The sequence below is a fragment of the Saccostrea cucullata genome, unplaced genomic scaffold (genome assembly GCF_032062105.1).
Source record: "Saccostrea cucullata isolate Sc308-1 unplaced genomic scaffold, CSIRO_AGI_Scuc_v1 ctg65, whole genome shotgun sequence".
NCBI lineage: Eukaryota > Metazoa > Mollusca > Bivalvia > Ostreida > Ostreidae > Saccostrea > Saccostrea cuccullata.
Genome location: NW_026938807.1, coordinates 453,591 through 476,473, shown reverse-complemented (window position 1 = coordinate 476,473; position 22,883 = coordinate 453,591). Strand labels below are relative to the sequence as shown.

Here is a 22,883-nt window from a genome sequence, read left to right as displayed (position 1 = left end):
GTCAGTGGGTGATGATCTTTGAGAAATACAACAAACTATATAATCTTTGGTTAGGAATTGATTTATTTGCTGACTTTAATATGGGCATGTGAAGTCAACAAGAGAGAAAGCTATGACAATGAATGCGTATGTACTTCTGAATGCAGGGCTATTTGTACTACAATGACATAAAATTATTGTCAGTTCCGTACTGTGTCGAGCTGATGTAAGGAACGGTATATTTTATCATGCAAAGCGACATTGATATTAAAGAAAACCAAGGTACTACAGTACCTCAGCAACTTTAAAACGATTTGTTGTTATGAAGATGAGATTCCGTCATGCATAATGTCACATATAGTTCATTATTAGAATTCTAAACATAGAATCCTCCATCTACGGTTCCACTGTTGTTAGGGGTGTTTGAATTCCGTTGATAATGGACTGTTCTATGTGGATTTCATATGGTACAGACATTGTCCTCTGGGTGTTGTCAAATTGACCCATGACAACTAAACTGTCTTTGTGTGTTGTTGCTGTTGAATCTATAAATAGAAGAAAATATGAAGACTGCATTTATCTAAGTCCATCATGAATCCTATTTTTGCAGTATTTAAGGAATAACTGTCTAATTTTTTGTTTTCATGATCAATCGAGTGGCTTGCGTGATAATTTGCATAAACGCCGAAGGTGTGTGCATAAAATTGTCACGCAAGCCAACGATTGATCATCGTCATGAAATCAAAAAAAAAATCTGACAGTTATTCCTTACATTTACATGCTCTTGATTCCGCAAATCCACGTGCTAGAAGCCCCGCTGCTGTCTCTGTCTCGCCACGCACGCGCCTATCGATAAGCCAGTAGATTTACGAAGAAATAAAGTGCATTTACTATTTGTAATTTTATCTCGGACAAAGACTATTTATAGTTTAAATAGACTAAAACGAAAAAAAAGAATCTTTCTACAACAAACAGACTCATTTTTTAGTTCTGGTTAAAGGAAAAGTCGCCCGCGTGGCGCAGTGGTTAGAGCGTCTGCTCTAGAGTCGCGAAGTAAGGCGTCGATCCTTACATCGCGGGTTCGAATCCCACTATGGGACGTGGAGATGAGACCGTATAAACCGAGGTCCGGTGTCGCAGAAGGTGCTGGAACGAAAAAGATCACTCTCTGCTCAATGGCCCCAAGTGCCGAGTATAGGACAAAATTTGCAGCTCTCCACTGGCAAGCGTCTCCATATGAGTGAAAAATTCTCGAGAGGGACGTTAAACAGTAAACAATCAATCAATCGACAAAGAAAATAAACAATGAATAGACCACAACGAAAAAATAAGCCCACCTGCTACAAGCCTGAAGTTATTACTGTGCTGCCCGGCTTTTGTACAAAATTTAGCTATTTTATGGTTTAATTTGGCCAGTTCCGCAGTGGAAATACGATTCATCTCGTCTGCGACAAATCGTTTGGGCGTGCCTGTGGAAACTGGTGAGTTCTATAAAATAAAATTATGTACATTTGTGCAGGAAGAATTGTGAAATTTGCACTTCAAACATATTTGTGATAATAATATCTTATAAACTTCATCAAATACATACTAAGACACGATTTTGAAGCTCCATCTTGGCATCTGCGAGAGTGACGCCGGTATTTGTAATGAAGCAGGCCTTATCTCTACCAGCGAAAAATTGTCTGAGTTTTCTTCTCCTCTCCCTTCTAGTCATCTCAGCTTGCTCCCCTGCCCCCTGTATCGAAGCAGGGAGCTCGCCAGTGGTGGGAAACTTGGTTCGGAAAGCAACCATCCCCTGTAAAAACACACGGAATATACTGTATGATCGATTAAGTTACCTCGAGTGTTTGACATGCATTCTTGAATTATGTTGACAAACAGGCTAGAAGGACAACAAAAATAGGAAATTTATGCTTGGTCAGTGGCCGGCCAAATGCCATTTTTATATCGCCGAGCATGACTTGTGGTCAAATATCCATCAAATAAATCACCCACATCGCCACTAAAAGTACACGAGGCGTGTGTCATTTACGCTACACACAAACTTAATAAAATTTTGTTTTATATATATGTACTAGTATATACAGTGTGACTGTACCAAGGAGGTAGTTTACTGATAGTTTTAACTACGGAGCTACCTATATACATGTACATGTATATCAGTAAAAGAAAAAAATGTTTGACCTTAGAATTGTAATGAATTCGTTTGTGAAAAAGAGAATTCAAAAATCATATTCTTAATGTCAGACGACACGCTCCTCAGTCCTCAATAATATATAACCTCAATATTATCATAATTTTTTAAGACTTTCTCAGGAGTATTGATACATTTACAACTTTCATCCTTAAAAAAAAAATGAGGGTTGCAATGTACACACCTCATATATTTTTCTCTAAGAACTTCTCATAGAAGTCTTGATACACTTACAAGTTTCCTCACCTAAATTCGGTACCTTAGTTACCAGGTATTTGTGCAAAATTTATTGGAAATCTCTTGAATGACCATTAAAATATTATTTTACGTTATATATTTTAAAGACATTTTGAGATAATTAGGTGTTCACCACATAACGAGAAAAAGTCGAGACCTACCGTTTCGAAGTCGATCAGAGTCGTGGATTTGTCGAAGCCTTCGTTCTTAAGGTCCCTGTCTCGGGATTTCATCAGAAGAATATTTTTACTCCCGGCAAGATACGCTGTCTCATTCACCATTGTGTTCGTGGGCAAGGTAGTGACCCATTTGTAAGGCGTCAACTACAATAAATAAATAACACTAATTTAAAAATTTAAACAGATGATATTAAATCTTTAAAATAAAATATTGGTTTGCTATTTATAAGTTCAAAAAACTTCAAATTAAAAAACAAATTATTTCCTCTTTTATAGTCCTCCTCCCCCACTGTTAGTATATTTTTAAGAAGAAGATGCTGTCATTTATTTTACTGTAATGTTAAACTTTTTTTTTCAAAAAGTAATTAAAAATACTCTGATTTATGTATATGTATTTTTTTTTTATTAAAAGTAATTTGTTGATTCGAAAAGAGAAAATAAAACGTTAACGATCACTTACCCCGAACGCTTCGGAGACCTCTTGCCAGTTTCTTCGGAAGCTCCTGGCTTCATACAGCTTCTGTAGCAGAGTGGGTTCTCCGGGCTCTGCCTGGGCATTCGTTGTCACGACAAAAACTGCAAGCGGTAGGAGGAATCGGAGAGACATCTTTACCGAAGTTAGCCGTGAACTGGATTGTGCATCCTTTCTGGGAAGGGGGTTTATATACAGTACGAGGAAATTTTAACCTGCCACGAACAATTAATTGCATGGCTGTTTCAACTCAAGGTTATATGATACGTCCAAAGAAAGCCCCGGGGCCTTCTTTGACGTCACTTTGGGCACCAAAAGTGGTCATACCTGTGATCACCTGATCTAAATAAAAATGTGACCGAAAAACGATGACCCCCTCTGACGTGAAATTAGAAACAAAAAAAAAGGGTGGAGCATAATGAATTACAAGATAGTGTACAAGAAGAATATTTTGATTCTTTTTTATTGGTTGCCCTTCATGTTTGGCTTGCATTGGAATCGACTCCAACGGGAGGCAGGCAGAACTCACCAACACCATATAAGATTAATAATCGTCATATCATTTGTCCTCGGTCATGCAGGTTAAATACAAGTTGGCAGCGAGTTCCTCCCATGTCCATTTACACTAAGGTGCGCATACGTTTCATTATGATGTATTTTCATTGTCAGTTAGCCATTAATAGGGGACCAACAAATATTGACCATACATGTAGATATAGAATGTTTTTGTTGACAACACCGTCTAGTCAAACACCTTATATTCGTGTTCAACCTTTACATTCACCTTTATATTTTTCCCAGACCCTATTTCGCTTGAAAAAATGTGGAACACGTTTATATTGCAAATGACAACACGCGATTAACAATTCAAATTTCTAAAATGATTTAAAGTTTGAGCTTTTTAAAACATTACTTCAAATTTTTAGATTTAAAAAAAAAACTCAAACTGATTTTATATATTGAACTTTAGCATTTTAGTCCAAACCCCAAAATTTCAACAAAAACAGGTTTTAAAATTTCGAATACTTAAGATTTTTACCGGTATCTTAAATATTGAAAATTCAAAGTTCCAAAAACAGTTTTGAACTTTTGAGTGAAAACACTTTTGGTCAAGCAATTGAACTTTTAGATATTTAGAATATAGAATTCATATATATATATATATATATATATATATATATATATATATATATATATATATATATATATATATATATATATATATACAGTGGCGTAGCAGCTAAAGTCATTGTTTGAACATTCAGCTAGGGTTTGGTAATTTAATATTTTGGATAACAAAAGTGAAATTCTAAAAACTCAGTGCTTGGTTATTCTAAATTTGAATTTTGAATCAAAGTCCTTTATTTCTAATAATCTAAAAGGATTTGAGAGTTGAAATTTATAGGTTTGTAGTACATTCTGAAATAACAAAAGACGTAAAATAATACTGAACTTTCTGAACAAACGAAAGATTAAAAAAAATCATAAGTTCAGGGAATTGAATACCGGTATATAGGATAAATTTCTAAAAATGAAATATTTTAAAGGTGGTTAGAAATTTGAAAATTTAGATTTTTAAACTGAAATACCGGTATTCAATAAAATAGGAAATAATTTTGAGTTTTAGAAATAAAGAAATTTCATCCTATTTTTTAAAATATAAAAACTCGAAATAATTTTAGAAAACTGAATTGTTAAGCGTTACACGGACCAAATGCCGTTGAACATGTGCAAGCGTCGTATTCTCATTTAATTCTTGTGTATGTATGTATGTGTGACCCAGCAAAAATACTTTAAAAAAAGATATTGACATCTTTTAAAAGAAATCCAAATGAGGATACAGTTTTATGGAAGGTGAACATTTTTCGAGTAAATCTATTTGTACCGAAAAATCTTAAATCATATATTTTTACCCACCAAAATCAGACAAAAAGACTTGTAGCCCATTTTCACTAGCCAAGGGATTCTTATCCGTTTTTTCCTCACAGACCATGACGCTATCATACCAGGTAAGTCGAAATTCATTGTTTATCTCACGTTATCTTAAATGATATACCGGTACTACACGGTTTTAATTGTGAGAAAAACAGATGATCACAAATCTTTGGCTATAGCGAAATTGCTATTTTTTGTATTCATATGAAGCAGAATTTGTCCAAAATCTTGTACATGAAAAGAAGTAAATACTTGCTGTGGCCTTCAACTCGACGTTCAGAAATATTTACGACGTGTTGTCAATTAAAAATGGATATTTTCATTCTGATGTCGATACGATATATCCCGGTTACTTTGAGATAAAAGATACCACAGAGTCTGACACATTTGTTTCATATTTGGATATTTTACTTGATTAAGACGTTAAAGGTAATCTAACAACCAAGCTCTTTGATAAACATGATGACTTTATTTTTTCAATCGTCAACTTCCCTTACTTATGCAGCAATTACTTCATCAGCTGCATACGGAGTTGATATCTTTCAGATGATTCGATACACAAGAGCATGCTCTACATATGTACAATTTTTATAACGAGGTAAATTATTGACAAACAAGTTGATGAAACAAGAATATCAGCAGTCTCGTTTAAAGTCATCATTTCGTAAGTTCTATGGTCGATTCAATGACAATGTCAGCAAATAAAATTTATCAATGAGTCAAATGCTGACTGATGTTTTTCATATTTATTGTTAGTCCATTATTTACACATTGAATTAACGACGGACATTTTTATTCTTCCGACAAGGAGCACATGGTGGATGTGACCGGTGGGCAGGGTATGCTCACTCCTCCATGGCACCTGATCCCACCTCTGATGTTTTGGAGGTCCGTGTTTGCTCTGTTCCTGTTGTGCTTGAATACTGTTCGTTACTTCTATACATTTCAGTAAAATCATATCAGTTTTAAATATTCCCAACAATCAAAATGAATTTGAATTACCATAACGATACTGGATTTCAAAAACTCCATAAAAAAATCCTCACAAGGATACATATCAAGCGGGTTCTAGTAAATGTTCTCCGAAGCCTGTTTTTTTTCACTCTTCACTTTTATATTCACAGTGGCGAAGAAAAGACTTCCAGAGTACTGTACAACAATATACTCTATTCGAAAAGTTATGTTAATCAGATGTGGATGCTTTGAAAGTCTAAGAACTTTTTACTCTTTTTAGAAAAGTTGTTATCACAAAATTTTACCAAATAAATAACTTCAAAACGAAGGACCTTTCAACACTTTACAACTATTCCCCACGATAAATTAAAGCACAGGCTTTTCGAGATCATGGACAGCTATTTTTTTTTAAAATAAAAAATGAAACTTGTTCATATATTGACCTTGTTAATTGAAAATTATTTTGTTAAAAAAACATTCTGATTGTACACACGAGTAGTCTGCAGTTGATATTGAAGAAAAGATGCTTAAGTTTCGATTGAAAATTCTACATATATATATATATAGTTTTTGGAGATCAGATCTTCCAACAGTCTGTTGAAATTCTCATGGGTATCAATTGCGCCCCATTGTTAGCATATTTATTTTTGTATTCGTCTGAAGTAGAATTTATTCAAAAACTTCTACCTAAGAAGACATTTGCTATTGCCTTCATCTCGACATTTAGAACTGCGACGACGTACTATGAATTAATAATAATTACTTCCATTCATATGTCGACTCAATAGACCTCAGTGAGCTTGAAATAATAGATACTACAGTGTCTGACACTTCTGTTTTATATTTGGATATTTTATTAGAAAGGCGTTAATGGTAAGCTAACAACGAACTTTTATGATAAACATGACGTGTTCAACTTTTCATTTGTCAACTTCCTGAACTGATGTAGCAAAATACCCTTGTTACCTGCTTATTGGATTTACGTCTCTCAGTTGATTCGATACGGAAAAGCAATCTCTACGTATGAACAATTTCTTAAAAGAGGCAAGCTATTGACAAACAAGTTGATAAAACAAGGATATCAACAGTCTCGTTTTAAGTCATCGAGTCGCAAATTATTGGTTGATTCAAGCGGGTGCAGACAGTAGCTCTATAGTATATCAAATAAGGAACTAGATATTGAAGCTTTAAAAAAAACAGAGATGAGGCTGAAAAAGTTTGCTTCATATCTGGCATGTAGCAGAATCCCGATCATTTACTGATCTTAAAGTCTATCTTAGACCGTGATAATAACACCTGTTTTTTTCTTTTCTAGAGAGCAGTTAATTAAAATGTATTAAAAAGATTAGGCAATATTAAAGAATCGATTCTATAATTCACAATAAAAAAATTCAGGTAATACCATTTAAACCACAGGGGCCAGTAACATACTAAATTTGATTTTACGTAATGACTATATATACAAAAAGATATCTCTTTTTGTATATATAGTCATTACGTAAAAATCAAATTTAGTATGTTACTGGCCCTTGAGATTTAAACTTGAAATTTATGCAACGGTCTGTGACATAAAATATCTGTACAGCAATCAACTAAATGAAATGTGAAGATATCAATCTGTGATTATACTCGGATTTCCATTTAAACACTACAGATAGTGAGAAGAGCCAATATGGACCTGTGATAATAGAGCATAATGGAATCAGATGTCAAGGAGAAGAAAGCATACCCTGTCGACTAACCAGTCAATTAATTTTTGAATTAATATAATGAGATTTTGTTCTGCAAATAATACTAAGTACACTTACTATAGCAAGCTCACAGTCATTGAAACATAAAACTTTTCTTTAAAAATATAAGATTATACGACATGATTATACTTGTATGCAACAGCTTAATTGCAACTTTTTTAAAAAAAATTTTAAGGAAACCATGCTATATGTAATAAAACTGCTGATACCAAGCACAATCTCGTCTTTGTTAAATACATGCAGTATCCAGAATTCATTATCAAACAATATATTGTATGCATATTATAGAGATTTATTTCAGAAAAAAAATAAGTCACATGTTCATTCTTTTTTAACACTTCTATGATTGTTTATATGAAGTTTTCTAATTCACACTGGCTCAGACGTGACTTTGTCCATAACTGTTTGTTCAATGTGTATTGTATACGGAACTGATGCGCGAGCCTGCGCTGTGTCTATCTGACCCATGAATTTCACTTCCTGGTAAGTTGAAGTTGGAGTTGTGACAGGAGCACCTGGGAAGTGATACAAAAAGTTATAAAACGCATTAGAGAGCACAGTAGTAGATCTATACACTGTACTAGGACTTGTGTATATGGCAAATTATTGCGCTTGCTCTGCAATCTACTCATTAAACGAAAATAAGTCTCACCTTTTTCAAGTCTGAAGTTGTTATTGTGTTCAGCAGATCTTGTACAGAAGCTAGTGACTAGAGGACTTTTCAGATTTTGTGTTAAGATGCGGTTTTGCTCTTTTGCAATAAAGTTTTGAGGTAAACCCATTTGAACCGAACCGCCCTGTAGGACAAATAGTACAAAATTTAAAAATGTGGTATTGTCTACAAATAATCAAAATTGGTGATAAAGCATTTAGAATTGTGTAACCACGAAGAAAAGGTGTAATTCAAAAAGAGGAATAGGTACAAATCTAAGACAAAAACGGAAGTCATCAAAAGCAAAAATCATAAATAAAGGTAGAAACCGTTATATCAAGACCTTTCATACACATTATACGCTTTATAAATGTATGTCCAGGTCGTAATAATAACACGATTCGTGTTTTCCTTTCTTGTAGCCCTCCGTCCACTAAACATGGCTTTATAAGGAACATCCTACAGTGTAATTTATGTACTTCTAAGCTGTATAAGTCTCTGTTTATTGAAGGGCTCATTGTTTAGGGACAAATTGTTTAGTTCTGTAATATTTTGTTAAAGAAATATTAGTATTCAATGGAATCCCAAAGTATTAGACCTTTGAAGATTTTAAGAAAAAAACTTACAGTAACGCGTTTTTGTAGCTCGCCCTTGACAGCTGCCCGATTGAGTCTTGGATCTGTATGGATGAAACACATCCTGTCTCTGTCTTTGACCAGGTCTCTGAGTTTTTTTCTCTTTTCACGTCTTGTCATCTGTGGGTCAACCATTGAAGCTGGGAGCACGGTAATTGAGGTAGGAACCCTGATGCGGACTGCCATTTCTCCCTGAAGCGACAAAAGAGTTAAAAAATAAGGATAACGTAGACTACGTAACATAGGGTTTTTTCTTTCATATTGTGAAGACCATTGTCTTCACCTCTTCGGGAATATATTATTTGGTCAACAAGAAAATGAAAATGATGGGGTGAAGTTTGAATTAAACCTTACCCTCAACTAATGCAATAATGATTAAATTTAACTGAAAGTTTTGTTCATTTTCATACAACAGTGAACCATGTGCGCCTACGTTTTACGCCGCCATTCTTTGGAATGTCACTTGTCGTCAAGCAATGACGACTGCGTACTGTTTCAAACATTATGGAGGATTATGGTTTCATCATTCAGAGATTAACAGTGTTTTCTGAACATTTTTTTTTTGGTGATAGTAAGTAAGTCTCACCGTCAAAAGGTCGATCACAGAATCCACTATCTCGTAACCTTTTTTCCTGATATCTCTGTCACGAGATTTCATTGCGACAATGTTGTTTCTCTCTGACAACCACGCTGACTCGTTATAGAGTTGTCCAGTCACGTTAGCAGTCCACGTGTAAGCCACGAGCTGAAAGTTGTAATATACATATAAAAATAATGATCAATTATTATATTGAAAACAATATAAAATTATAATTATAATGTACTAATAAAAAAAATATTTTTAGTGCAAATGCCAAATATGAATACTGGTAAATTTTTCACATAGGTCCATTTCCCCACACGTACAAACATTTAAAAGTAGAAATCTGCCGATTTGGTTTTAGTGAAGTAATAATTTACTTAAAACAAATTCAAAGATATGTTTCACCCCTTTCTTTCAAAATGATTAGACAAAAGAGGAAAGCATAAGAAGTTAAAAAAAATACCTGATATATTTTAAAATTTTCCAAAATTTAACGCTTTTCAGTACATTAATTCAAAACTTTCGTTAACAAAAATATGAACTTTTAAGAGCACGAAATAATCAGAGAAAGAGTACATGGACACAAGTAGGTATATTTACCCCAACATCTTGTGTAAATTGTTTCCAGTTCCTCTCTTTTAGCATATCTATGGCTTTGGGATCTCGTTGTGTTTGGGCATTTGTTGTCACCAAAGTTACCGCGAGCAGCAGAAAGGGCCTCAAAGACATCTTGCTCGGACTGAACTTCCGATAAAGTGAAATGTGTGAGGCTCACTTTGTATGCATCATGAGATAAAAGGGTGTCAACTTATATATAGCATGACGAAAATTTAAATTTATTTCAAGGACATGTGATGTGTTTCAGTGATAACACGGGACACTTTCTAATTACATTTTAACTAATTAATGACCAAGATGCTGTCTTGAATCATCATTTTTCTTGCTTAATTTCAATGACAATATATCAGTGAAGCTCAATCCAAAGTAAATTTTTAGATCATGCTTCAGAAATATATTTAACTCCAAAAGAGAAAAAAAACCAACATACACATAGTTATCGTGCTTTCTCATTAATTAGACTTTTTTTTTAATGATATTTTTTTTTAAAGTCTGTTTCTCAAAAGGTTAATACAAATTATTTCATATTTAAAAAAGGACCGTTTTAGTGAAGCATATTTTGAAAAATCTATGACCATGGTATTATTATCACTTCTTTTTTTGTTGATCGTAAAAACATTTTATATACAAAATCACATGACTAATGACATGAAAAAATAAATCATTTTGAATTATGTGACTTTTGTTTTTAAATCTTGTTTTTTCCCCAACTGCCAGAAATATGTCGGCGTACTTTAGTAATAAATTACAGAATAAACACTTCTACGTAGTTTGAAAATACTTTTAGAGTCAAATTAAAAGAAAGAAATATCAAACATTATGTTGTGTTGAGTGATACATATGAAAAAATGATAACACTTGACAAATTTAAATAATCCCTTTTTATAAATTATACTGTTTCTTTACTCTTTATCATCGATCACTGTTTGTAATATTCAACTTTTTTTTTCATTTTTATGTATGAAATTTAATTGTATAGGCAAAACCTAAAAACTTCTTACAACAAATTTTTTTAGCAGGTATGTCTAAATCTTAATTATCAACAATTTTAAGGCATGATTTGTCGATACTTTTCAATATCCATTTGCAGTTTATGCAATTACTGATTAATACTTACTACATTGTTAAATGTATATCTTTGAGTCTTACTGCGAAACATGTGGAGATATAACGAACTGTATTCAAGATCAAAAGTCAAAATCATAAAACAATACAAAATAGCAGAAGAGCAAACACGGACCTCAAAAACATCAGATGTGGGATCAGGTGCCATGGAGGAGTGAGCATACCCTGCCGATCGATCACACCCGCCGTGCTCTCCTTGTCAGGATCCGAAAATCACAGAAAAATCCGTCGCCAATTCAGTGTATAAATAATGGACTGACAATTAGTATGAAAAACACCAGTCAGTATTTGCCTCAATGATAAATTGTATTTGCTGACAGGTCATTGTATCGACCATAGAACTTGCGAATGATGACTTTAAACGAAACTGCTATTCTTTTTTCATTAACTTGTTAGTTGTCAATAATTTACCTCGTTTTAGAAATTGTTCATAGCATGCCCTTCGTATACAGGTGATGAAGGTATATTGCTACATACAAGTAAGTACGATTGTAAAGTTAAAGTCATCACGTTTATCATACAGCTTGGTTGTTAAATTACCATTAGCTTCTTTTTTCAAGTAAAATATCCAAATATAAAGCAAATGTGTCAGACTCTGTGGTATCTTTTCTCTCAAGCTCACCGGGATACACGTATATCGTATCGACATAAGAATGTCGACCATTGTTAATTGATAATACGTCGTCGATATATCTAAATGTCGAGTTGAAGGCCACAGAAAGTGTTTTCTTCTTTTCACGTATAAGATTTTGGACAAATTCTGCTTCATATGAATACAAAAATAGGTCTGCTAATAACGGGGCGCAATTGGTACCAATGGGAATTCCAATACATTGTTGGAAGACCTGGTCTCCAAAAACAACATAGATATTGTCAATCAGAAACACAAGCATCTTTTTGATGTCGACTCCAGACTACTTGTTTGTACAACCAGAATGGTTTTAACAAAATAATTTTGCAAATGACCTATGACAAGGTGAGTATATTTACGAGTTTCATTTCTATATAAAAAGCATCTGTCAATGATATCAAAAAGCATGGACTTTAATTTATCATGGGGATTGATTGATCGTGTATTGTTTAATGTCCCTCTCGAGAATTTTTCACTCATATGGAGATGCCACCACTTGCCGGTAGAGAGCTGCAAATTTTGTCCAATACTCTGCACTCAGGGCCATAGAGCAGAAAGAATTTTTTTCGTACCAGCACCTACTGCGACACGGGACCTCGGTTTGTATGGTCTCATCCGAAGGAACGGTCTCTACGACCCACAGTGGGATTCGAACCCGCGACGTAAGGATCAATTCCTTACTTCGCGACTCTAGAGCAGACGCTCTAATTTCCAAGCAGACGCTCTAACCACTGCGCCACGCAGACGACCTTATCGTGGGGTATGGTTGAGTATAATGTTGAAAAATCGTAAGTTTTTAAGCTGTTGATTTTGGTAAAATCCCGTGATTTCAAATTGTCCAACAGTTCTTTGGAATTTTTAAGTATCCACATCTGATTTGCACCGCTTCTTGAATATATTGTGGCACAGTACTCTTGAAGTTTCTCCTTCACTACCGTTAATATCTTAGTGAGGAGTAAAGAAAGAGGATTTGTTGAACATTTACTGGAACCATATGTATCTTTGTAAGGATTCTTATGAAATTTCGTAATCCAATATATATACATATGGTAGTTTAAATTCATTTTGGTTCTTTGGAATATAAAAAATATTTAAAACTGACATATGATTCTGAAGAATTTCTTTCTTAGAACGGGAACTATGAGTATAAGATGGATTACAAGTAGAATTGGTACCAATGGGAATTCCAATAGATTGCTGGAAGTCGTGGTCTCCAAAAACAACATATATATATATTGTCAATCAGAAACTCGAGCATTTTTCTGATGTCAACTTCAGAGTACTTGTGTGTACAATCAGAATGATTTTTAACAAAATAATTTTGCAAATGACCTATGACTAGGTAAGTAAATTTACGAGTTTCATTTCTATATAAAAAGCATCTGTCAATGATATCAAAAAACATGGACTTTAATTTATTGTAAGGAATGGTTGTGTATAAAGTTGAAAAGTCATAAGTTTTTAAACTGTTGATTTTGGTAAAATCTTGTGATTTCAAATTGTCCAAAAGTTCCTTGGAATTTTTAAATATCCACATCTGATTTACACCACTTCTTAAATATATTGTTGCACAGTACTCTTGAAGTTTCTCCTTCACTACCGTTAATATCTTAGTGAGGAGTAAAGAAAGAGGATTTGTTGAACATTTACTGGAACCATATATGTATCTTTGTTTGTAAGGATTTTTATGAAGTTTCAGAATCCAATATAGATACGAAAGTTAAAATTCGATTTGGTTCTTTGGGATCTTAAAAATATTCAAAACTGACATATGATTCTGAAGAATTTCTTAGAAAGGGAACTATGAGTATAAGTTGAATCCAAGTTCTTCTAAAATACTATTTATATAATGAGCTTTACACACGATGCCAATGTTGTAAGCTGCTTTGTCAGCAGGGACCAGTACATACTAATCATGTAATCTACCTAATTTTTTTTTTCACTTCTGGGTTGTTGAATACAATAAATACAGGCTTTCAATGTTTTATACATGTAGTTTGATATTGAATTAATTTCATGAGTGGGACAGGATTTTTATTTTTAGAGTGCAGAGCACGTTTATTTTGGTATTTTTCAAAATGTGAAAGAATATAATTTTGATATCTTTTTATCAAAGAGTGAAAGAATATTACTTTTATTCCATCAATAAATTTCAATATTTTACAGTTGAAAATGTATTAAAACCATTTATGTGGCATATATCATCACATCACACCTAGGAATAAGTGTAATTATCCAGATAACGACATTACTTGTATATGATGAAACAACCACGGGTATGCATGGGGTAGTGCCGTTACTCTGGCGATGAATACCCGGTCATTAAAAGCTTTTAAAATTAAAAATTATTTTCCGACTACATTACACTCGGCTGCATACAGCCAGTTGTTAACTGCTTTTCTGTCAACTACCCTTTTTCCCGATCATGACAAGGAGTACAAGCCATTTTGTGGCCGATGAAAAGGGGATAGTTACTACTCCATGACACCAGTTCCAACTAGGGCTGTATCAATATATATCAATATATCGATACGTATCGATATTCAAGAATAATGTCGTATCGAAAAATAACTTCCAATACGTATCGAACAGACAGTTTTTTTTTCTAATTCTGTTAAAAAATGGGAATTTCAATCATCAAAGATTATATTTCACTTTTTTGAATTAAAACAGTTCTAGATTATATAATTTGTAAGGAAATAACACAGTTTTTATAATTATTACAAAATTCAAAGAGAATTTTATTTGAACATGTAAGTTTTACTGTCATTAAAAGTTTTAATTTGAAGTGTTATTAGTAATGACAATGAGACAAGAACTTTTAAATGGGAAATAAAACACATAATTGTTATGCAATTCATGCATGAAAATGATTTAGAAGCCTTTTCTGATGGACTTGTTTTAGAATCCAGTATATCGCATATTGCTTTAAAAAATATTGTATCGTATCATATCGAAATTTTTGGCTCAATACACAGCCCTAGTTCCCACCTTTGATGTTTAAGAGGTCCGTGTTTGCTCTGCTTCCGATCTGTATTGTTAAGATAAAAGGGACTGCATAAAGATTTATTAAATAAAGAAAAGTCACAACATTCCTCCTTCAAACGAATGAAGTCGCCCGCGTGGCGCAGTGGTTAGAGCGTCTGCTCTAGAGTAGCGAAGTAAGGAGTCAATCCTTACGTCGCGGGTTCGAATCCCACTGTGGGACGTGGAGACCGGTCCTTCGAATGAGACCATATAAACCGAGGTCCCGTGTCGCAGTAGAAGCTGGCATGAAAAAGATCCCTCCCTGCTCATGGCCCTGAGTGCCGAGTATGGGACAAAATTTGCAGCTCTCCACCGGCAAGTGGTGGCGTCTCCTTATGAGTGAAAAATTCTCGAGAGGGAGTTAAATAATATACAATCAATCAATCAATGAAACGAATAAAACCATTTGCATTTCTACTTATAACCTTTTTCAAAGTTTTTTTCATTGTTCTGAGAAGCACTTCCCTTATAACCTAGTTCCTGATATTTCTGTTTGGTTTCTGCTGGGTGTAACAACAGACAATCAGACAGACAGATTAATGCAGTTTTGCGTACCTGTTGACATACCAAGTACACCGAATTTTTATTTAATTCCCATGGTAAGAGCTACTGTTCAAAGTTGTTCATGTCTCAATGTTGAATTTTAAGACATTCCTTTGGAGCACTAACAACTAAAAATGTTCTGTAATAATTTTGTTAAAGTAATACCATTTCAGATACATGTGTCTAGTTCTTTTCTTATTAATTTTAAACACTCGCTGTCCTTCGTATGAAACTTCTTCCTTATAAAGGTTGTCTTGTTAAGGTTTCTGTTGTCGGAATGTACGGAAAACATAGATCTATGAAATGTGAATGGATGTGGAAATATTACATAGTGGATATACTAGTATGCCATTCTATTAAGTGAAAGGTGACTCAAAGTCCTCTGAAAGATAACTGAAAAGCAGAGCACTGCAATTTAATATTCCCAGAGACCCAGGTTTCAGTTTATTGAATGGTGTAGGCTGATCGTATAATTATGTATTTATATAAGGGTGTCGGCCTTATTGCATTGACAATTCCTTGCGACATATTTATCATCATGTCTACATAAACAAAAAATTGCCCATATTTAAACAAAAATAAGGAAGAAATCTTGGATAGGTAGTCTTTTTTAGATAATTCATAATAACTTCCTGTGTGCATAATAAATATCAATTCATATACATGAAGTTAAAGCTTATTTCCCAGCTGCTTTATAAATGTGTATGCAATGAAGACTATAATCTACATAATCTCAATTTCTATAAGAGGAAAACTCTTGACAAGTCACCTGATGATAGATGGATATCAATTTGATAGTCCTGTTATTTAAAGTCACTGTTTTGCCAATTCTGTGTTGGACAGAATCATCATGTCAACAAATACAATCTATCATTACGTCGCTATCATTAATGAATTACAAATAATTAGCAACTATTTTTACTCTGAATTTCCATATTTTTACTGTGGATATGAGATGATTAACCCTCAGATGGTGACATTTGTAGAAATGCTTTAATTATTATATGTTACTCTGTTAGTTTTGTTATACTAACTATCCTGGCCCGGGTTAGTTAGAAATTGTAAACGGGTTTGCATAATGATTAATAAATTTATTTAAAAAAAAAAAAAAAAAAAAAAAAAAAAAAAAAAAACTCAATAGCAACTGATTCCAGCTCCTGAAGTTTAGCTCTGCTCCCAGTCTGTGTGGTTGCTATGAACTTTTAAGCTTAGTTATTGTTCGTTATCTTTATACATGGCTTAATTAACTACAAATACATTTGTAAGTATTATACGTTTTACGTGTTCGTAAGTATTACGTTGGATCAAGGTTATGGAAGTTTCATAACATAAATGGTTGACATTTGACATTTACCTTGGACAACCGGTGTTTATTTTTTGCCAACTGAAGCGAAGGTAAATCTCTGTTAGCTCCGCCCAAATGTCCTGCTCATGCATTGGCTGATCTTAAAGGTGGATCTTAGTCCAGGACAAAAGCGTATGCTTTAGGGGGAAAATACTTGGTAGTTCATTCACATAAATTTTAAAAGATGAATAAAAAATATTCACATATATTTTATTTTTTTTTATTAAGATCAGTACAGTTTAACATATCATTTTTAAACTGCATGTCTGCAACAATCTGTGACATGAAAAAAATTAAAATTAGCGATCAATCGCACGAACCATAATGGACCTCTTAAAAAGTAGACTGTTCGATTCGCCAGTAATGGTTTGCATTCTCTCGGTCACATAGTGACAACTTTTATCTCGCCAATAATTTCTTTTTAAAAAAATTACATTGCATAACATCATTTACTAGTAGTAATGTAAGATACCTTACTTGCAACTTTATGTTGTCAACTGAACATGTAAGAACATTATTCTACACATGCATTTGCTTTTGGTTGGCTAATAGAATACAATCTCAACTTCGTAAAATACAGGATAAATATTGGCGTAATATTTTCGATGACACAGTCATATGTTTTTTTAAGCATTTGTATGAATGTATATATATTTTTCTGTAATTTACACCGGTTCGGACGTGACTCCGTCCATTATTTTTTGTTCAATGTGTACGTTATATGGAATTGACGTCCCGGCTTGTGCTGTGTCTATCTGGCCCATCAATTTGATCTCCTTGTAAGCTGAGGCTAGAGTTGCCGCGGGAGCACCTGGAAATGAATAGGATGCAAGTGTAAATGCATGAAAAGAAAGAGAAAGGGGTTTAAGGTTGGATGGGGTAAATTATTCAAAAGATGCTATAGTCTCACCTTTCTCAAGCCTGAAGTTGTTATTGTGTTCAGCAGACTTTAAACAGAAACTCGTGACCAGCGGACTTTTCAGATTTTGTGTTAAGATGCGGTTTTGCTCTTTTACAATAAAGTTTTGAGGTAAACCCATTTGAACTGAACCGCCCTGAGGTAAGAAAAAGAAAATGAAATCAAGAAATAGTAATTTGCGGCACATCTCGTGATTGATGGGATTAAGTTTTTGAATTCTACAAATAAAAGATATTTTTTTGAGAAAAAAAACATACAGCAACACGTTTTTGTAGCTCCCCCTTGACAGCTGCCAGATTGAGTCTTGGATCTGTATGGATGAAGCACATACGATCTCTGCCTTTAACTAAATCTCTGAGTTTCTGTCTCTTTTCACGTCTTGTCATCTGTGGGTCAACCATTGAAGCTGGGAGGGCAGTAACTGAGGTAGGAACCTTGAGTCGAATTGCCATTTCTCCCTGAATCAATAAAAATAACAACATTGAAAGTGGAGTCTTGTTGTAAATATTTTTTACGGGAAAATTGTTGTCCCAGTTTTATTTTTGCTTTTTGTGCTCTCAATGAAAGTGGGAAAATTAAAATGGCGAATTTAAAGAAGACCGCTTCATCTGCTTAAATTAGCACTTAACTGTGTCTGGGTGCATTTAAAATTGGCAAAATGCTAAGGTTTGGTAGAACATTAGCACTTAACTGTGTCTGGGTGCATTTAAAATTGGCAAAATGCTAAGGTTTGGTAGAACAAAAATAACCATATATTTAGTATGTCATGATACCTCTGTTACAACGATATCCTAATATTAAAACTCCAATAAGATTATATTGTTTGTTTACGCATGAAAAAAATCATACGAATTCGGTCTATACTTTTACAAAGATCAATTCAAGATCAGCATATTCGTAGTTTTTTTTTTTGTCTCAAAAGAGATTAAGAATTTGGTATTACATGTATTTTCCATTTGAATAAGCTGTATATATGTGAATTAAGAAAATGAACTGCATGTAGTTCTTCTATATATTTCGTTAATATTTCTGAGGAGAAAATTAAAGTAAATCAAGTGGGACAAGGGGTATTTCTATTTATTATAAGGCAAGATTTCACAATCCTTTTATTATCAAATAAATAATTATATTTCTAGCATTTAAAGGTACATTGTACATGTTTTATCTCTGTAAAATTTTTGACCTGAATAAAAATGGTATTAGATTATAATAAAAAAAAATTGTGTAATTCGTGAATATAAATTAGTAAAGTGTATATAATGTGTTGAAAAAAAAATATCGTAAAAATCATAAACAGATGCAAATCTAATTTTTTAATAATTGTTACAAGCAAAGAAATCATGTGATATTATTGCAGCGCCAATTAAGACAAAAATACATTCATTTCTATTTTTGTAAACCAAAATTATTATCTTCTGTGTCAAATGCTTCAATTGTATCTGTAAAAAAAAAAACCGCCCCTTTTATGCGTGAAGCAACTTTTTCAGAATTCGAAATAGACAAAATCTCGCATGTGACTTGTTTGAAGTAGATACAAATGACAGGCAATAAAACATGGTTTATATAAAAATAACAGGAATTAATAAGAATCTTATTTAACAAGAGGAATATTATCACTCCGAACATTTTGACTACTTGCTTTCTTTCCTTTCTTCAGTTCAAGAAATTCACGACCTTATAAGTTATCGCCTGCAAACTATATACTCGTACAGTAGACCTTCAGATATCCGGATGCCAGATATCCGGATGCATCAGTATCCGGATGATTTTTCATCGGAACAGAATTTGTTAACGTTATTTTGTCTTGTTTAACTGGTATTTCAGATATCCGGACACTTCACATATCCAGACAAATTGACTGTACAAACAATATATAATATCTGGCCTGGTCTTTGCATTTTGACTAAAAATCAACAGGGATCTTTTTAGTCAACAAGTTTATCTTTTAAAAAAAAGATATGTGATCTAGCGCCGTAGCAATTTTTAAACACAGAAAGGAGTATCCGTGGTCACGTGATTTATTTTGCTGGTTTTAATTTTAATCGAGGCTGGAGAGTGATCAATAAAGTTATAATTGTTTTGTGAACTGTATTTTATAGACACATAGGTAAAGAAACGGGGTAGGGGGTGTTGACCTATTGGAGTTTTGGTGCAACGGAACATTTATGACCTTTACTGGAGAGAGGAGACTCTTTATAATATGGAGAAGATTCCGATTGAGGCATTGTATGAGCTGGTTTAAGAATAGAATTTCTTGGCAGAGTAGGAAAGAAAATACAGGGGAGTTAAAAGGAATATATAAAATAACTCAAAGTGTATGTTGTATAAAGAAATCCACAGAGTTCTGAATGTGAAGATGTGAAGTAGATTGGTCCGTTGGGTCATGTTAGATTAAAAGCCATAAACATCAGAATTTTATTTTATATAAATAATGGTTTTATTCGTTATTTTTAGTGTAAATTCTTGTTTCTGGAATTTGTAAGATTGGCTGAATTAACCAATCAGAAATTGGAGTCTATCTTTGGTTGTGCTTAGACGTATAAAAAAAACCTCCCTTGTTTAGAACAATCAGATGATGACTCGGGCTTTTCCGTTAAGAAAAAACCCGGGAAATTTTAAGTATTACAAATATGTAGTTATCTTTAAAGTGTAAGCAACACAATATATAAGCATAGTTATTTAATGCTGCAACATGATACAACGAAATTGTTATCGTACGGTCTATCTATAGTTGTTTTCCCAGAGTGTACGACCGTGAAGTCGAGCATACATAATCAAGCAATTTGGACTAACGTAGTCGAGAGCGCTAGCAACAATTTAGGGTATAAAAATTTCATGGAAAAATCTCAAATAAAAATTGATTTATGTTGGATTAGTTTTCTTCCTTAACATTTTGGCCTAAACATCAAAAGGTTTTTTTCATGCCAGTGGACATTATGATACTAGTGTAAGATTTTATTGAAAAGCTCAAAAAATGAAGTTATCATCTGGAATTTTTTTTTTTTTTTTTTTTTTTTTTGGAATTTACAATCAATAGGATTCTTTGTCGGGCAATAGAAAGCTATTTTATACATTTCCATTGCAAAATTGCATTTAGGCTTTTGATGCTATTTTCCAGAAACGAAAGTTTGACAAAGGACAGAATGAATGGACTTCTGAATTTGACCTTTATATTACTGTAATAGTGGTCTTTCTTAGAAGCTAAGAAGTTATGTTAATCAATTTCATTGAAAAGGCTCAAAGAAAAAAAGTTATCATTTGATTTTTGTTTTTATAAATTTCTGGTCTTAATGTTTTTTTTAATTTGTCCTTTAGTATTTTTTGTTTGTTTGTTTTTGTTTTGTTTTTGTTTGTTTGTTTTTTTATTGTTGTTTTTTGTTTTGTTTTGTTTTGTTTTTTTTTTGCTTGTTTTGTTTTTTGATGGCAAAATCAGAGGACTAAAATTAACCTTGTAAGAATATATCATTGTGTTTTGGACATTGATATATGAGGTGAATGCTTCTCACCGTTGCAAGGTCGATCATAGTGTCAACTCTCTCGAACCCCTTCTTCCTGACGTCTCTGTCACGTGATTTCATTGCGACGATGTTGTTTCTCTCAGACAACCACGCTGTCTCATTTACGAGTTGTCCTGATACGTCTGTAGTCCATTTAAAAGCAACAAGCTTAAAAGATATAAAATAAAAAAGATGTAATACAGCTAATACTACATGTGAAAGAAATCTGTCCAGAGTTATACTACCCCGATAAAGACAAAAACTTAGAAAATTCATTGTCTGCTTTCGCTTTCTTGTTGTAAGGCAGATTTTTTTTTCAATATTTCATTTAAATAGATGTTTCTAATTTGAGATATACATTGCGGAAGACAAATACGGGTAATTCCTGATCCTCTTTTACATTTTTTTTGGCTGAAACAATGATATTGGCCAATAAACGGACATAAGTGAATTTGTTGACCAATCCTGATACGTGAAATTTGGTTTTTACGAGACTATAGCAATGTCAAGGTTCTAGTATATAAATATGTACAAGATTCGAAGGAGTGCTTTGCTTTTCCGAAGGAACAATTTATCCCCAGCAAATAAAAACAACACTTTACTTCTTTCTTCTGCATTAATTTTATCATAATAATTGCACAAAAGACTATCAGAATTGTTTTATTCTATTTTTAGCATGAATTAATATTTATAAATATTTTTTTCTTGAGGAGGATTCCAATAAATTCCTCACTTTTTTGAAAGAAAAAGGAACATGGATACAAGTACGTGTATTTACCCCAACTTCTTGTTTGTATTTTCTCCAACTCCTCTGTTCTAGCATTTCTATCACTTTGGGGTCCGGTTGTGTTTGGGCATTTGTTGTCACCAAAGTTACCGCGAGAAGCAGAAAGGGCCTCAAAGACATCTTCGGACTTCCGATGAACAGTGAAACAGTGAAATGCGCGCCAGTTATACATCATTGGATAAAAGAAGCTCATTTATATACTATGACGAAAATTTAAATTTATTGGTTTATTTTCAGGCCTAGTGTGTTAATACGTTTCATTAACATCATGGGCGTGTTCTGATCCTACTAATCAAGCGCCGATATGCTCTGTTGTTCATTTTTTGCGTGATTTCTTAAAGATTGTGGTTTTAAAAAAATCAAACCGAAGTAGGTATTTAGATCAGTACCCAAGAAGAAGCGCAAATTCCGCTAAACAACAAGAATAAAAGCAAAATAGTTGTTATGGAATTTTTTTCGATTTGATAATAATAGTAAGTTTTTTGGGGTGTTTTTGTATTAAAATGCTATACTTGCACTTAAAGTACTTCTAGTATCGCATGACAGGCTGAGTGGCCTTAAGCATCAATATCCGTACAATTTGCAAAGAATAACAGTTGAAGCTACTGATGAAGCTAAAAGAAAAATATGGCAAAAATTTTATTTCATAATTCTTGTCGGTCTAAAGACACGTTTTATAAACACGCTGTATATCACATGACGAAATGGCATACATATTTCATAAATAATCAGTTTTTAAAGACTCGTGACCAATGTTTTAATTAGTTCTTATTTACTAGAAGCAGTTCATTACCGTAATTAAGTTATGAATAACAGC

The 22,883-nt window shown here is 33.3% G+C and overlaps 3 protein-coding genes across 3 annotated transcripts; all 3 read right to left on the bottom strand.

Annotated features, from left to right (window-relative positions):
- Positions 1-56: 56 nt before the first annotated feature.
- Positions 57-3,203, bottom strand: LOC134251437 (uncharacterized). Its single transcript, XM_062733856.1, has 5 exons — positions 3,053-3,203; positions 2,575-2,736; positions 1,571-1,777; positions 1,317-1,467; positions 57-524 (listed from the first exon to the last, which is right to left on the bottom strand). The coding sequence occupies exons 1-5, from the start codon at positions 3,197-3,199 to the stop codon at positions 376-378; spliced, it is 816 nt and encodes a 271-aa protein (XP_062589840.1). The 5' UTR covers positions 3,200-3,203; the 3' UTR covers positions 57-375.
- Positions 3,204-7,975: 4,772 nt separating this feature from the next.
- LOC134251424 (uncharacterized) lies at positions 7,976-10,329 on the bottom strand. The gene is made up of 5 exons (XM_062733831.1): positions 10,175-10,329; positions 9,578-9,736; positions 8,983-9,183; positions 8,357-8,501; positions 7,976-8,219 (listed from the first exon to the last, which is right to left on the bottom strand). The coding sequence occupies exons 1-5, from the start codon at positions 10,301-10,303 to the stop codon at positions 8,074-8,076; spliced, it is 780 nt and encodes a 259-aa protein (XP_062589815.1). The 5' UTR covers positions 10,304-10,329; the 3' UTR covers positions 7,976-8,073.
- A 6,725-nt stretch (positions 10,330-17,054) lies between these two features.
- LOC134251409 (uncharacterized) lies at positions 17,055-22,214 on the bottom strand. The gene is made up of 5 exons (XM_062733818.1): positions 22,058-22,214; positions 21,289-21,447; positions 18,040-18,240; positions 17,774-17,918; positions 17,055-17,674 (listed from the first exon to the last, which is right to left on the bottom strand). Exons 1-5 carry the CDS (start codon positions 22,184-22,186, stop codon positions 17,529-17,531), a joined length of 780 nt encoding a protein of 259 aa, XP_062589802.1. The 5' UTR covers positions 22,187-22,214; the 3' UTR covers positions 17,055-17,528.
- Positions 22,215-22,883: the final 669 nt, after the last annotated feature.

Coding starts and splice junctions, on each gene's coding strand:
- LOC134251437 (XM_062733856.1), bottom strand. CDS start 3,199: ATGTCTCTCCGATTCCTCCTACCGCTTGCAGTTTTTGTCGTGACAACG. Junction 2,737..3,052: donor AGGTCTCCGAAGCGTTCGGG/GTAAGTGATCGT, acceptor TATTTATTGTAG/TTGACGCCTTACAAATGGGT. Junction 1,778..2,574: donor CTCTGATCGACTTCGAAACG/GTAGGTCTCGAC, acceptor GTGTTTTTACAG/GGGATGGTTGCTTTCCGAAC.
- LOC134251424 (XM_062733831.1), bottom strand. CDS start 10,303: ATGTCTTTGAGGCCCTTTCTGCTGCTCGCGGTAACTTTGGTGACAACA. Junction 9,184..9,577: donor CTGTGATCGACCTTTTGACG/GTGAGACTTACT, acceptor TTGTCGCTTCAG/GGAGAAATGGCAGTCCGCAT. Junction 8,502..8,982: donor AGCTACAAAAACGCGTTACT/GTAAGTTTTTTT, acceptor TTTGTCCTACAG/GGCGGTTCGGTTCAAATGGG.
- LOC134251409 (XM_062733818.1), bottom strand. CDS start 22,186: ATGTCTTTGAGGCCCTTTCTGCTTCTCGCGGTAACTTTGGTGACAACA. Junction 21,448..22,057: donor AATACAAACAAGAAGTTGGG/GTAAATACACGT, acceptor ATATCTTTTAAG/CTTGTTGCTTTTAAATGGAC. Junction 17,675..17,773: donor CAACTTCAGGCTTGAGAAAG/GTGAGACTATAG, acceptor ATTCATTTCCAG/GTGCTCCCGCGGCAACTCTA.